Below are 13,578 nucleotides of genomic sequence, written 5' to 3' on the forward strand. Positions count from 1 at the left end.
AAATGTACTTTCTGTTATATTGTAGAACTGGTTGTCCTAATAATTAGAAAATATCTTAGAAGTATCCAGCCCTATCCAGGCACACAAGCTCTTTATAATATAAATTATAAAAAAAAACCAGGAGTTTCTTCAACAGTGCTTGACCCTTTGGGGCCCTTCTTGTAACCTTAGCAAATTTATGAAGAGTTTCTCGCACCATAACCACCTCAGTTTCTGTGTTCAGGCCAGTTTCTATTCACAGCTCCTCTAGTCCTTACTATTTAAAATTTAATTAGTCTATCATGGGACACTGCATCAAAAAGGTTTTAAATGTTAAGGTAGATATTAGCGGTACTGTTTCACAGTATCATAATAATACATATTTTATATATTGTAATTCAATTCAGAAGTATGTTGTAGTTTTCTTTTTTATTTGCATGAAGCAAAAGCTGAAATGATATCCCTTTAGGCACAATGTCTCAATCTGTGTTTCTAATAAGTAAAACCATTAACTCAATCTATTCCACCTAAATCTTTTTTTAACTGTGGAAATAGATTTCAACTATCTTTGCAATTTTCATAGTAAGGCTGGTAATAATCATTTGTGGTACATAACGTGCAATTTGCTATGCTCTCTTATTAGCGCAAGTCTTTGTGAGATGAGCCTTTACATTTGTAGTAGGTTAATCAACTCGTACACAAGATTAGAGATTTTCCTGTTTTAGATACAAGGGATCCTCGGGTTACAACGTCTCGACATACGACGTTTCAAGTTTACAACGCTCACTCCCATAAAAACTTTAAAATAATTGAGACGTGAGAAGGAATAAAGGTCAGGATTTTTTTTTACACTCATTTTTTCTGTTACTACAGTACAGTGTACTGTACAGTATATTTATGTCCTTTTCCTTTTTCTGTGGCTTAGTTGTATTTTTATGTTCTAGATTATGATTTTGCAAATGTGTTAGGATAGGTAAGTGACTTAGGCTAGGGTGTGTTTCGACTTACACCAAAATTCGGGTTACATCACTGTTGTAGGATCGGAACTGTGTCATAACCTGAGGACCCCCTGTGTTATTATTATTATTATTATTTTTATCATGAGGTAAATGTAAGTCATTAATGTTCTTTTTTTTTTTCCTCTGTGAATTATTACACTTCTCAAATACTGATAAACATTCTATGTAATCACAGACAACATCTTGTGATGCTTTAGATCATCTCACTTTTTTGTTTGAGGCCATTAGGCTGCTTTTCTTTTACTTGGAGAGCTTCAGGCAGTCTGGGCAGACATTAACTGTAGCCAGTCAGGATGGGCACAAACAAGGCATCTGGAATTGCTTGTGAACTTTGTAGGGTAATTTGACAAGCAGCTTCAGCTGATGTTTTCATGCTCTTGAATTTTATTTCAGAATTTATCTGTGTGTAAGAAATCATCTTGGCTTGAGAAGTAGTCCTAGTTTTTAGTGTGCTGAAGTTAATTTTAATTTGACAATTCTTGTATACTTGATATCAAGTCCAATGATGGATCCAAATACCCAGCTTAATGTCAACACAGTACTTGGTATAGGAATCATTACAGCAGCGCTAATGTGTGTGGTTTATAGATTTATAGGTTCATTATTGTCAGAGTACACTGAACTTCCAACTTGTATCGGGTAATCCACATGCAATGTGTGGCCCTTAGCTTAGGTTAGGCTAATAGGATTAGTGAGTAGAACTACCTTACTTTGAAATGCCAGTCTTCTTTACCTGAAAAATGTCACAACATATTTGTTGCAACCCAACAGCCACAAATTTTATACCAATGTGGAAGTACTTTCTTTTGTTATTGTCCCTTGAGTAATAGTACTAACAGGAAAGACTGATGGCTTAGCCAGTCTAAAATATGCAGAAGTAATAGGCATCAGTTTGAATGAGTCCTTCATATAAGGCAGGATCTCACACCAAACTGGATATACTTTACCCATATGTGACCAAAAGACATGGTTAGGGTATGGGCTTTTGGTTTAAATCATATATATCTAGCCATAAAAGGGTCGGTGTGAAAAAGGAAGCAATTTGCTATATGATGACAGTTGGAAAGGATCAGAGAATATTTTTGGCCAGGGATATTCCCTGTGTAAAGCAATTGATGGTAAAGTGGGGAAGCAATGCAGCATTAATGAGATGCAGGGAATCTGACATGGCTGAAACACTTTCAAGAAAACAAAATTGCAATGACATAATGCTGAACGTGTCCTAAACGTTTTAGATATCAGCAATACTGATTATTGCATCAGGAAATAGACAATGCATATGGAATGTGCATCTGTTTTGGAATGTATTTTGTTATGATCATATCAATAAAATGCATTGCTTTTACAATTCCACAGATGACACAATGTACATATTCCTATAATATGTGCATACAAGGAGCAAATAAACCCTCCTCCTCCTTAGTATATTTAAGATATATCTTGAGGAAGAATATTACTATACTCAGTTGTTTGAATTTTTCCCCTACCTTTTAAATAGATGTGCTGTTTGACCTTCTAATATTTTTATTGCTTCCGAGAATATTAGTAAAACCAATACCTGCTGAATGTTTATGCACATCTACTAGATGCTCTCAAATTAGCCCTCTGCAATGACAGTAGTACCAAAAATTCCAAAACTCAACAAAATGGTGTGTTGCTTAACTTTACACCACACGTGGAAGGATGAACATTGAAGAATACATTTGTACAAATAATGAGGGTCTGGTTACACAGACTGTGGTCTGTCTGATAAGGTAACTTTCTCATGTATGTGTTCATTTATACCAATCCTGTCACTGTTTTTTAATAAATGTAATATATAATACCCTTACGGGATTCTATATACTTTATGGTCTAACCGTTTTATTTTAACATATTACCACCCCTGGGGGGGGGGGAAACACATTTTTTACAGAAAAGTGTTTTTGATATATCCGATTAACCCTCATCACTATAAACAATGACTATTGTCTTAGGAAATTTACACAGCTATTATGGTATAAAATCACTTGTGCTTCCTTGTTTTTTGTATATATTTTTTATTTCTTTTATAAATCTCATTACAGTAATAAGACATAGATCAATCTAGTATACAATTAGTACTTATTTCCATGCATTTATGTTTAAAGTCAGACCAATCTCAACACCTCTCGCTTCCCAATTTGAGAGTTATGTGAACAGAGTGCCCAAAATAAAGTAGTCCTCAATATATTATAATACACATTCTGAGAAAGCTGTAGAGCATTCTTCAAAGAGAATTGTTTAGTAAAATAAGAGACAGTTATTTCCCTTTGCGCTATGGGATTTTGAAGGTTAGATGCCATCTGAATTTGTGAAATATAGCTAGCAAGCAGTGTAGTATAAGATATCACAATAGATTTTTTTTTTTTGTGACAGAATGTTATCCCATCTGTTATTACTCAAAATATTGCTATTAGAGAATCTGGAGTAATTGTAGGCTGGAGCATTTCTGACAAATAAGCAAAGATTTTTTTTTCCCTTAATCATCTTTTTCTTTTTCTTCTTTTGGCTGCTCCCATTAGGGGTCGCCACAGCAGATCATCTTCTTCCATATCTTTCTGTCCTCTTCATCTTGTTCTGTCACACCAATCACCTGCATGTCCTCTCTCACCACATCCATAAACCTTCTCTTAGGCCTTCCTCTTTTTCTCTTCCCTAGCAGCTCTATCCTTAGCATCCTTCTCCCAATATACTCTGCATGTCTCCTCTCCACATGTCCAAACCAATGCAATCTCGCCTCTCTGACTTTGTCTCCCAACCGTCCAACTTGAGCTGACCCTCTAATGTACTTATTTCTAATCCTGTCCATCCTCGTCACACCCAGTGAAAATCTTAGCATCTTTAACTCTGCCACCTCCAGCTCTGTGTCCTGCTTTCTGGTCAGTGCCACTGTCTCCAACCCATATAACACAGCTGGTCTCAGTACCATCCTGTAGACCTTCCCTTTCACTCTTGCTGATTTCCGTCTGTCACAAATCACTCCTGATACTCTTCTCCACCCACTCCACCCTGCCTACACTCCCCTTTTCACCTCTCTTCCACAATCTTCATTACTCTGTACTGTTGATCCCAAGTATTTAAACTCATCCACCTTCGCCAACTCTACTCCCCTCATCCTCACCATTCCACTGACCTCCCTCTCATTTACACACATGTATTCTGTCTTGTTCCTACTGACCTTCATTCCTCTCCTCTCTAGAACATATCTCCACCTCTCCAGGGTCTCCTCAAGCTGCTCCCTATATCGCTACAGATCACCATGTCATCAGCAAACATCACAATCCACGGGGACTCCTGTCTAATCTCGTCTGTCAACCTGTCCATCACCATTGTAAATAAGAAAGGGCTCAAAGCCGATCCCTGATGTAATCCCTACTGTTATCCCAACTTTTGTTGATGATATTACAGACCCTCTGTCTATACAACAATATGATCTAAATGTGTCATGCATTCTTAACATGTAACTATATAGGCAGGCATTTGATGATAATGTTCAAACATCAGGTCTTTTCGCAGAAATAATTTATATAATCTTAGCTGGGATAGTTATGGGTGGTGTAGTTTTTATTTAAAGCACACAGTGCTTTGCACTAATTGATAAAGGGTGAGTTTTATTAATAGCTTAGTTCAGTTTATTACATGAGTTTCTAATGAGAAGCATGGCTGTGAAGTTGGGGCACACAACATTCGACTCCAACTCCAATTCCTCAAATTATGGTACCTCTGACTCTTCAGTGTCTGATACCACTAACTTTGACTCCTCTATTTGTAATTAGACTCATATTTACTATGTTGATTGTTATATAGACAGAGGGTCTGTAATATCATCAACAAAAGTTGCGATAACAGTAGGAACTTCCATGGCTTAATTAACTTCTGTTGCTGCAGAAAAAGCCGTAAGCTGTTTTCCCATTATTTGCTCTATGGAAAAGGTCTTTTTGTATAATTTCATCATTTTATAATTTTTTGGTAACGTAAATATTTTTTTGGTACTTTATCAAGTTGTTCACTGGACTTATGCTAATTAAATTTCAAGAAAAACTGGAAAAATGTGGGTGATCTAAAATGACTGGCAGCGTATATATATTAGCCACACAATTTTGTTTGTCTTCATATAGCTAGAATTGTTTTACTCGTCGTCTTACTGCAGATATGTCATTTGAGTGTTTCCAGGAATGTGCCCTTTTATAAATCTTGACATTACTTAGGCACAACTAATTTATGGTTCATAGGATTTATCCTTATTTTATATTCATTTGTCTTCTAGTCTAAGCACTTTGATAAACTTCTTTCTCCTAGACTTTATATAGTGATACACCTTAGATCAGAAAAAATGCAGTGATAGCATCCCATATTGTTGCCATGCACTATACTTTTATTCATGCATTTTGAATGGTTTGGTTAATAAGAGCCGAGTTACATGTACATTTAGAAATTCCCCATTACTCACCTGTAACTTCAATTGAGTATATGTAAAAATTCAAAGACTGTGATGCAAGTTCTATAAGAATTTTGAGTTTGTTTCCAGCATAAACATATCCTCACGTGTGTAATTTTCATTTTGCGGTTATGAAACATTTACGTTATTGGAACATTCAACTAAATCACTACAGTATAAATAATGAGATCATACTTAACACTTACCTCAGCATTTCAGTAATACCACTTTACAGTTAATGAAGATGTCATTTTCTATCCATATCAGTATATCCATCCATCCATTTTCCAACCCGCTGAATCCAAACACAGGGTCACGGGGGTCTGCTGGAGCCAATCCCAGCCAACACAGGGCACACTGGGCAGGGTGCCAACCCACCACAGGACACACACAAACACACCCACACACCAAGCACACACTAGGGCCAATTTAGAATCGCCAATCCACCTAACCGGCATGTCTTTGGACTGTGGGAGGAAACCGGAGCGCCCGGAGGAAACCCACGCAGACACGGGGAGAACATGCAAACTCCACGCAGGGAGGACCCGGGAAGCGAACCCGGGTCCCCAGGTCTCCCAACTGCGAGGCAGCAGCGCTACCCACTGCGCCACCGTGCCGCCCCCATATCAGTATATGTAAAAAAATATACCTGGCATGTACAGTATATGTAAGGTACTTGGTATTTGCCTTTCTTACAAGACAGGCAAATGACCCCAGACTTTCATGGCTGCTGTTTCTTGAAGCACACTCTCTGGTTGACTCTTTACTGCCTGATTAACAACTTAACATGCCAAAAAATATAATGTTTTTGCTTTCTACTAAACCTGAAGTAAGTCTCAAGATGACTTTAATGCTGTCAACTGTCTAATTTTGGATTTGTGTCTAAGAAGAAAGCATATGCATCTGAGCTCTTGCTGGAATGTTCTTGGTTGTGGCCCTGGTCTGTGGTCTTGTACAAAACCACAGCCCCAATAAACTTTTGAATGTTTAAGAAGGCAGTCATTTGATACTTGTTGGCAATACCTGTCAGTTAGATAAAAGCGAAGCAAGATGACCGCATTGATTTAATGTATGCACTGAATTATTTATACAACAGTGGGTTTGAGAATGTTATATTACAGTGTAAGTTGTTTTACATTTGCTTAAATTTATATTTAACAATTTATTGTTGTCAAGGTTGCTTTCATATCTGGTTTATTTCAAAGCATTGTTCCAGACTCAGACACTCAGGATAGTCTGTTTTGACATGTACACACTAAAAATGCAGGCAGTGTTCCAACCACAAAAGATAATCTTAGGGTGATACTGGTGTGATTTAGCTCCACAATTTGCAATTATTTAAGCTACAGTAACATTGGTAATAATTTTAGAATTCCCATTGTGGTCCAGTCCAGAAAGAGAGGTGTTTTTTGGTTTTGAATAAAAGTAAAATAATATAGTGTCTAATGACAAATATACATTTTTGAAAATGATGCTATGTTTCACTAAGCTTAAACTACAAATTTGCTTTATTCCAAATTGCATAGAGTAGACACAGTATGCTGAACATAGATTGTTCAATATTGTGGAACACACATACTGCTAATGTACACAGTGCAAGCTTTTACTTTCTGCTTTATTGTATAACCAGCACAATGGGATTGTTAAATGAGTGTGCCCTCTCAATTAAAAAAAAAAAAGTTTTACTTTTCTATTCTGACACCTAATTTCTTGTAAAACTCATGAATACTTAAACTATGAGTGCTCAGCTTTGTTTGTACAAAATTTTGGTGGCTGTTAAGTGTTTGCTCCATTTACCACTTTCTGCATTTCCTTGGATGATTCAGAATACCCCAACAGTGTGGTTTTTGTTTCCCTCCAAAAATTTGACAAAAAGAACCAAGATTAAGACATTTTGATCATGGAAATTGTAAAACCTATTACAATAGAAGTTTCTCAAAAGTGGCTATATTTTAGTGGATATGTGTTTATTGCAGTGATGTTATTCACTGGCTTTGTCCTACAGAGAATATGTAATGTCAGTGACTTTTGTGTTTGTTAATTGCAAATGATCTGCTTTTGAGATGTCATTTATTACAAATTATAGCTCAGTATTTCACAAACCAGCTAGAATTTTTGTGGCTGTATCCTGCATATAAATACAGGAGAACATACAGTCAAATTTAGCAAATAGATAATTTCACAGCTCTAATTAGTCTTGAAATAATAGAATAAAATACTACAGGCCTGCTATGACTGTGTACTCTGGGACATGTTTATAGGGACTTCTTATTGGACATGGCTGAGTATGCAGGTGTTATAACAGGATTCTTCAAAAATGGTGTTAATGACTGTGGGCCTACAAAAACAATCTACATGTTTCCTAATAAGTGGATCACAGCCAACATCAGGAATTTAGTGAAAACTGGCAGCAGTGCATTTCTAAACAGTAATATGGAAACCTAAAAGAAATGAAGATACAATTTAGAAAAGCAACCAAAGTGGCTAAACATCAGTATGTGAGTAAACTAGAGACAGAATATAGCTGATGTAATAATGTGCATTTACTTTGCTAGGGATTAGAGGTATTTAAGGACTATACCATAAAACCTAATCCAATCACATGTGTTTTCCCTTCTCAATGAAATGAGTGCCCTGTATGCCCATTTTGCTTGGTATAATATGCAGCCTGCCGTTTAATACCTGCAGCACCACATAATTCACACCAGCTTTGTTTCTGTACATGATGTTAGAAGGACTTTTAAATGAGTTAATGTCTATGAGGCATCTGGTCCAGATGGAACTTCAGGATGTGTTTTGAAAACCTGCAGCAACCAGCTAGCTGACATTTTCATTTTTCTTTTTTAGTATTTCTTTGATACTTAAGTATGCTTCAGTAGAAAAATTATTTCCAAGCCTTAGAAAGTAACAGTGGACTGTCTGAATGATTACAGACCAGTGGCACTTACTCCTGTTGTAATGAAATACTTTGGGAGAATGCTGTTGGGACAAATTAAATAGAATATTCCAGATGGTAGTGATCACCTCCTGTTTGCATATCATAATCAGTCCACAGAGAGTGCCATATCCCTTGGATTGCATACCATCTTGGCAAATCTGGATTATAAAAATTGTTATTCCAGAGTCATCTTTACAGACTACAGCTCAGCATTTAACACTGTTGTACTGCAAATGCTGAACATCAAACTGTATTTTGGCCTTTTGAATCCTAAGTCTTCATTATGGCCATATTGGCAGCATCACATCCTCCGCTCTGACACTCAACACAGGCACTCGTCAGTGTAATGTGTTTAACCCCCTTCTGTGACTGTGTGTTCAAACACAGCTCTAACTCCTTCATTAAATTTGCTGATGACACCAGCATGGAAGGCCCAATCACCAACAATAATAAGGCTGCTTAAAGGAAAAAAAGGCTTACCAGCTAGCTGACTGGTCTCAGGGCAACAATCTCACCATTAATATCAAGACACCAAACAGTTGATCATTGAGTTCATCAAGCAGAAAGCTGACCAAACTGTCCTCTACATTGGAGGGGCTGCTGTTGAGAAAGTCATTGTCAAAAGTACCATTGAAATAAGCAGTGAAGTAAAAAATAAACGAGACGTCAGTTAAACCTGTAGTTTTCATTAAAGACCCAATCCAGCATCTGTTTTGTATAAAATGCTGAGGACACCAAAGTGAATATGAGAAATACAACGTTTGAACATTCTGTGAATGCTTTCTGATTCTGTGCCATTGGTGGCAAGAAAGTGAAAAAAAAAAAAAGATCAGGTCTTGAGTATCCTCAGCGACCTCGCATTTTTCTCCTGTGATTCCGGTTGTATTCTTCAAATAATAAACAGTTCTCCTCAGCTGCATAAAGCTTAGAGTCTGCTAAATGCCTGTTTGGATAAAAAAAGCCCCAAATGATTGTCTGTACTGTACCTTAAAAAGCTAAGATAATTATTCAGTATTAAAAAATAAACACCCCCACATGTTTTCCATGTTGGGTGCACCTGGATGCTGAGACAGATAAGCTTTCTTGTTTGCATATCTCACTGTTTCAGTTGAAAAGACTGCATTATCACCAACCATCATCACTTTTTAGCAGAAGAAGCACTGTACTGTTTTGTCCTTTGACCTGCCTCCTTATGACAACAGCTGCTCCTGAGCTCAGGCTATTTATATACTCACTTTTACAGCTGATTATCTCTTTATTCCACAAAGCTAATGCAATCCGAAATGTAAACTTGAGGCGTACTGATTTTCCTGCTTTTCTCTCCATAGTTCTATTCACCATGTGCTGGTAATAGCCAGGCTTGCTTATTTTGTGCTGCTACTTTACTTCTAAAATATTTTTTATAATTCTTTAGCTAAAAAAAATTAGTTATTTTACACAACACCTTCATATTCTAGAAAAAAGAATACATAAGAATACAACTCAAGATGACAAGAGAGTAAGCTACAAAATAATTTAAGTAAAAAGAATTAGTAAAGTTATCCTTAATGTGTGCTGCATTTTTCATTGCAGTATGTTGCCACATTTGAAGAGTTATCGTTTAGATGTTTTGAATATTGTAGAGTATATATTGCTATGATTGATCAATAAAGAGTTTATCTGCAATATAACATGATTTTTGTGTAATTTATGGCCAGGTTAGTGTCTTTTAATTGAGGAAGAAACTAAGTAAAGTATTATCATGATTGGAGTTTCCTACATCTTGCCTAGGGAGTTTGGTGGACTTTTCCACCCAGTGTCAAACTGTCCAGGCTTGAGCCTTTCAACATTAACACAAGAAAAGGCCGACTATACTTCCTTAGAAGGCTGGTATCTTTCAACATCTGCAATAAGATGCTGCAGATGTTCTATCAAGACGGTTGTGGTGAGCGCCCTCTTCTACGCAGTGCTGTGCTGGGGAGGCAGCATAAAGAAGAGGGACGCCTCACGCCTGGACAAACTGGTGAGGAAGGCAGGCTCTATTGTAGGCATGGAGCTGGACAGTTTGACATCTGTGGCAGAGCGATGGGCGCTGAGCAGACTCCTGTCAATCATGGAGAATCCACTGCATCCACTGAACAGGATCATCTCCAGACAGAGGAGCAGCTTCAGCAACAGACTGCTGTCACCGTCCTGCTCCACTGACAGACTGAGGAGATCGTTCCTCCCCCACACTATGTGACTCTTCAATTCCACCCGGGGGTGTAAACATTAACATTATACAAAGTTATTGTCTGTTTTTACCTGCATTATTATCAATCTTTAATTTAATATTGTTTTTATCAGTATGCTGCTGCTGGAGTATGTGAATTTCCCCTTGGGATTAATAAAGTATCTATCTATCAATCTATCAATCAATCTAATCTAATCTAATCTAATCTAATCTATATTTTATTTTATTTTATTTTATTTTATTTTATTTTAGGCCAGGAAGGGAGGCTGGCCATTTAGATTAAATTTTCATAGCCCATCGAGAATGTACTCTTCGAATAGAGACCCTTTTTGTGGTACTGCCCCTGACATTAAGTTTGTATAATTGCTTTGTCTCAAGCCACAGATTTGGGATTTTCTTGTAGGTTGGTATAACAGATCTTTGAGGAAATAAACTTTTGGTTAGTTAAGTTTGTTATGTTTTTGTTGGTAAACTGTAATGAGTATATTATAGAGCAAGCAACTAACCAGGTTATCCTTTAAAGGATTTTGGAAATTCCTGCTCTTGATAAGCCATGCCTATCATCTTTAGCAACATTGTAGTGTGCTGCTTTTACATTTGATGTAAAATGATTTCTTTTAATGCTTTAAAGTAACATTATTGGATATATTCACTTGTATGATTTTTTTTTCATTGGTAGTGAATTCTGTTCATTTTATATTTCAGCAGTGGAGGTGAAGTCCGCATTACCAGTGACCATGCAGAGCAGTGGTAACAATGGAGGTGATGGCGGCGACAGTGGTGGTGGCGGCGGCAGCGGTGGTGGAGGAGGAGGGGGTCCAGTGGATTTACGCACAGATGTCCGAATTCCCCTCACTTCAGTGGACCCAGTGATACGGGAACAGCAGCTCCAACATGAACTGCGTCTTCTCAAACAACAGCAAGAACTTCAAAAGCAATTGCTATTTGCTGAGTTCCAGAAACAACATGAACACCTCACACGGCAGCATGAGGTCCAGCTTCAGGAGCACCTAAAGGTACAGAGCACACATTGAAATCTAGTGGGTTCAGCAGGATTCCTCTGGGTTATCTTTACAAGTAGAATAGACCTTTTTTTCTGAAAAATAGCCCAAGCACATAAAATCACTCAAGCACTTTTTATATCCTGATTCATTTGTATGAGAGCCAACACAGAAACATTTATAAAATGCACAAGTTGTGGCAAAACAAATGTTCACACAAATTTGTCTTAACGTTTATTCCTAAATGGTCCTATCAAGAACATTTTGATTTAGTCATTGAAAAGCAAACATTTTAATGGAGAATAGAAAAAAGTCAGTGATGAAGTTTGCTTTTGTAATATTTATTCTCTAAGACTAGTTATCAAGATTTTGAAGTTCAATCAACAGTTCTATTTGATGTCAATATATATTCTCATTTTAAAGACAGAGTGGCATCTAAAACATCCATTAATGTCTAGTAGACACTCTCTCCACAGAAAGGTAGACTAAATAAATTGGGGTGATATTAACCAAAAACTGGAAGCAAAAGTACTTAAATGTATTTATTTAACTGAAGTTTTCCTTTGCGTGTCTCTGTAAAGTAAGTGCTAGTTTGCCAATTAACATACTCAGTGTGACCCAATGATCCAACAGTAAGGACTGAACTGACAGAATCAGTTTTTTTAAGATGTATGTTGTGCAGTGATTCTGCCACAGAAATCATCATTGGAAACCCAGAATGAGATAATGAAGTCCTCCCGTTTAATAGCTAGCGCTAATTAGTATTAAAGTGATAGGGTGTCTTACTTCTGAATTAAGTGATCTCGCCTCCAGTTAACTAATAAGTTATTGGTTTGAACACCAAAGTGGTTATTACAGGTACAGAAGGTATGTTTTAATTGACAAAAGTAAATTTCCAGTTAAGTGAGTAATGTCTTTAACTGGTCATGATGTCACTGAATTTCTGTGACAAATAAGATCCACACTACTACAACAACTAAATTAAAAAAATGTTTTTTTTCTTCATACACCATTTCTTCCAATAAAAGGTCATGGAGAGCCAGAACTACTATCAGCAGTTTGCAATACAAGGAATGAAACAATCCTGGACAGAATGCCAGTCCATCAGAGTATATACTCACTTGTGCATGGCCAATTTAGAGTTGCCAATAAGCATAACCGGAAAATATTTTGGACGACTGTACCGCTATTCTGTTCCTTGAATTGAAACATTAAAAACTAAAATAATATTACCAAGGAGAAGCTTCATGCCTTAAACACATTAAGTTTCTCAGCACATTGTAGGTATTCTCATTACGCTGGGTAATTTCTTTGCATTGGGAAAAGAGGAAAAGAAGAAGCAGCTGAGGATATGGTGTTGGGCTGTACAATTATACAATAATCAATGTTTCAGGGCTGCTCAAATGATTTGTCGTTCCCTTGCAAGCAACAACAGGAGATCTTAGCCGTCAAGCGACAGCAGGAGTTGGAACAACAGAGAAAGCTGGAGCAACAACGGCATGAGGAAATGGAGAAACAGAGGCTGGAACAGCAGCTAATAATGTTAAGGAACAAGGAGAAGGGCAAAGAAAGTAGGTGTACAAGAGCTATTTATTTATTTACTAGTGTATATGACTAAGGTGGCGGTAGACTGAGGGGGGTCCAGTTTGTTTGAATTCTCTTTCTGAAAGGATTTTAGAAGGACAATTGCAGTCTCATTCTGTCATAAACTACGTGTATCACCATGTGATTCTCTTGGACTTTTTAAAGTGTGGGTTTAAACATCGAAGGCTGGTCATGTATTATGAGCAGGTACAAGTTTTAATAAGGGTAGCTGGAGTATGGAGATCTTATTACCTCAGAATAGAACAAAGTCCATTATATTTATAATATTTATCATACTTATATTTGTTTTACAACAAAGCATTAAAATCTATTTTAAATATAAGATGTTTTTTGCAAAAATGATAAAGCAATAGGTGATATTAATG

At 36.9% G+C, this 13,578-nt stretch overlaps 1 protein-coding gene across 5 annotated transcripts in view; it reads left to right on the forward strand.

Annotated features, from left to right (window-relative positions):
* Positions 1 to 13,578, forward strand: part of hdac5 (histone deacetylase 5) — a 216,657-nt gene that overhangs the window by 118,481 nt on the left and 84,598 nt on the right. For 4 of the 5 annotated variants that reach the window (XM_051936384.1, XM_051936382.1, XM_051936385.1 and 1 more), the window contains 2 exons: positions 11,313 to 11,623; positions 13,002 to 13,179. In XM_051936384.1, coding sequence (XP_051792344.1) covers positions 11,313 to 11,623; positions 13,002 to 13,179 — 489 coding nt within the window. The remainder of the gene's footprint in view (positions 1 to 11,312; positions 11,624 to 13,001; positions 13,180 to 13,578) is intronic. The other variant, XM_028819687.2, reaches the window with a different exon arrangement.

The sequence above is a fragment of the Erpetoichthys calabaricus genome, chromosome 14 (assembly GCF_900747795.2).
Source record: "Erpetoichthys calabaricus chromosome 14, fErpCal1.3, whole genome shotgun sequence".
In the NCBI taxonomy this organism is placed as follows: Eukaryota; Metazoa; Chordata; class Cladistia; order Polypteriformes; family Polypteridae; genus Erpetoichthys; species Erpetoichthys calabaricus.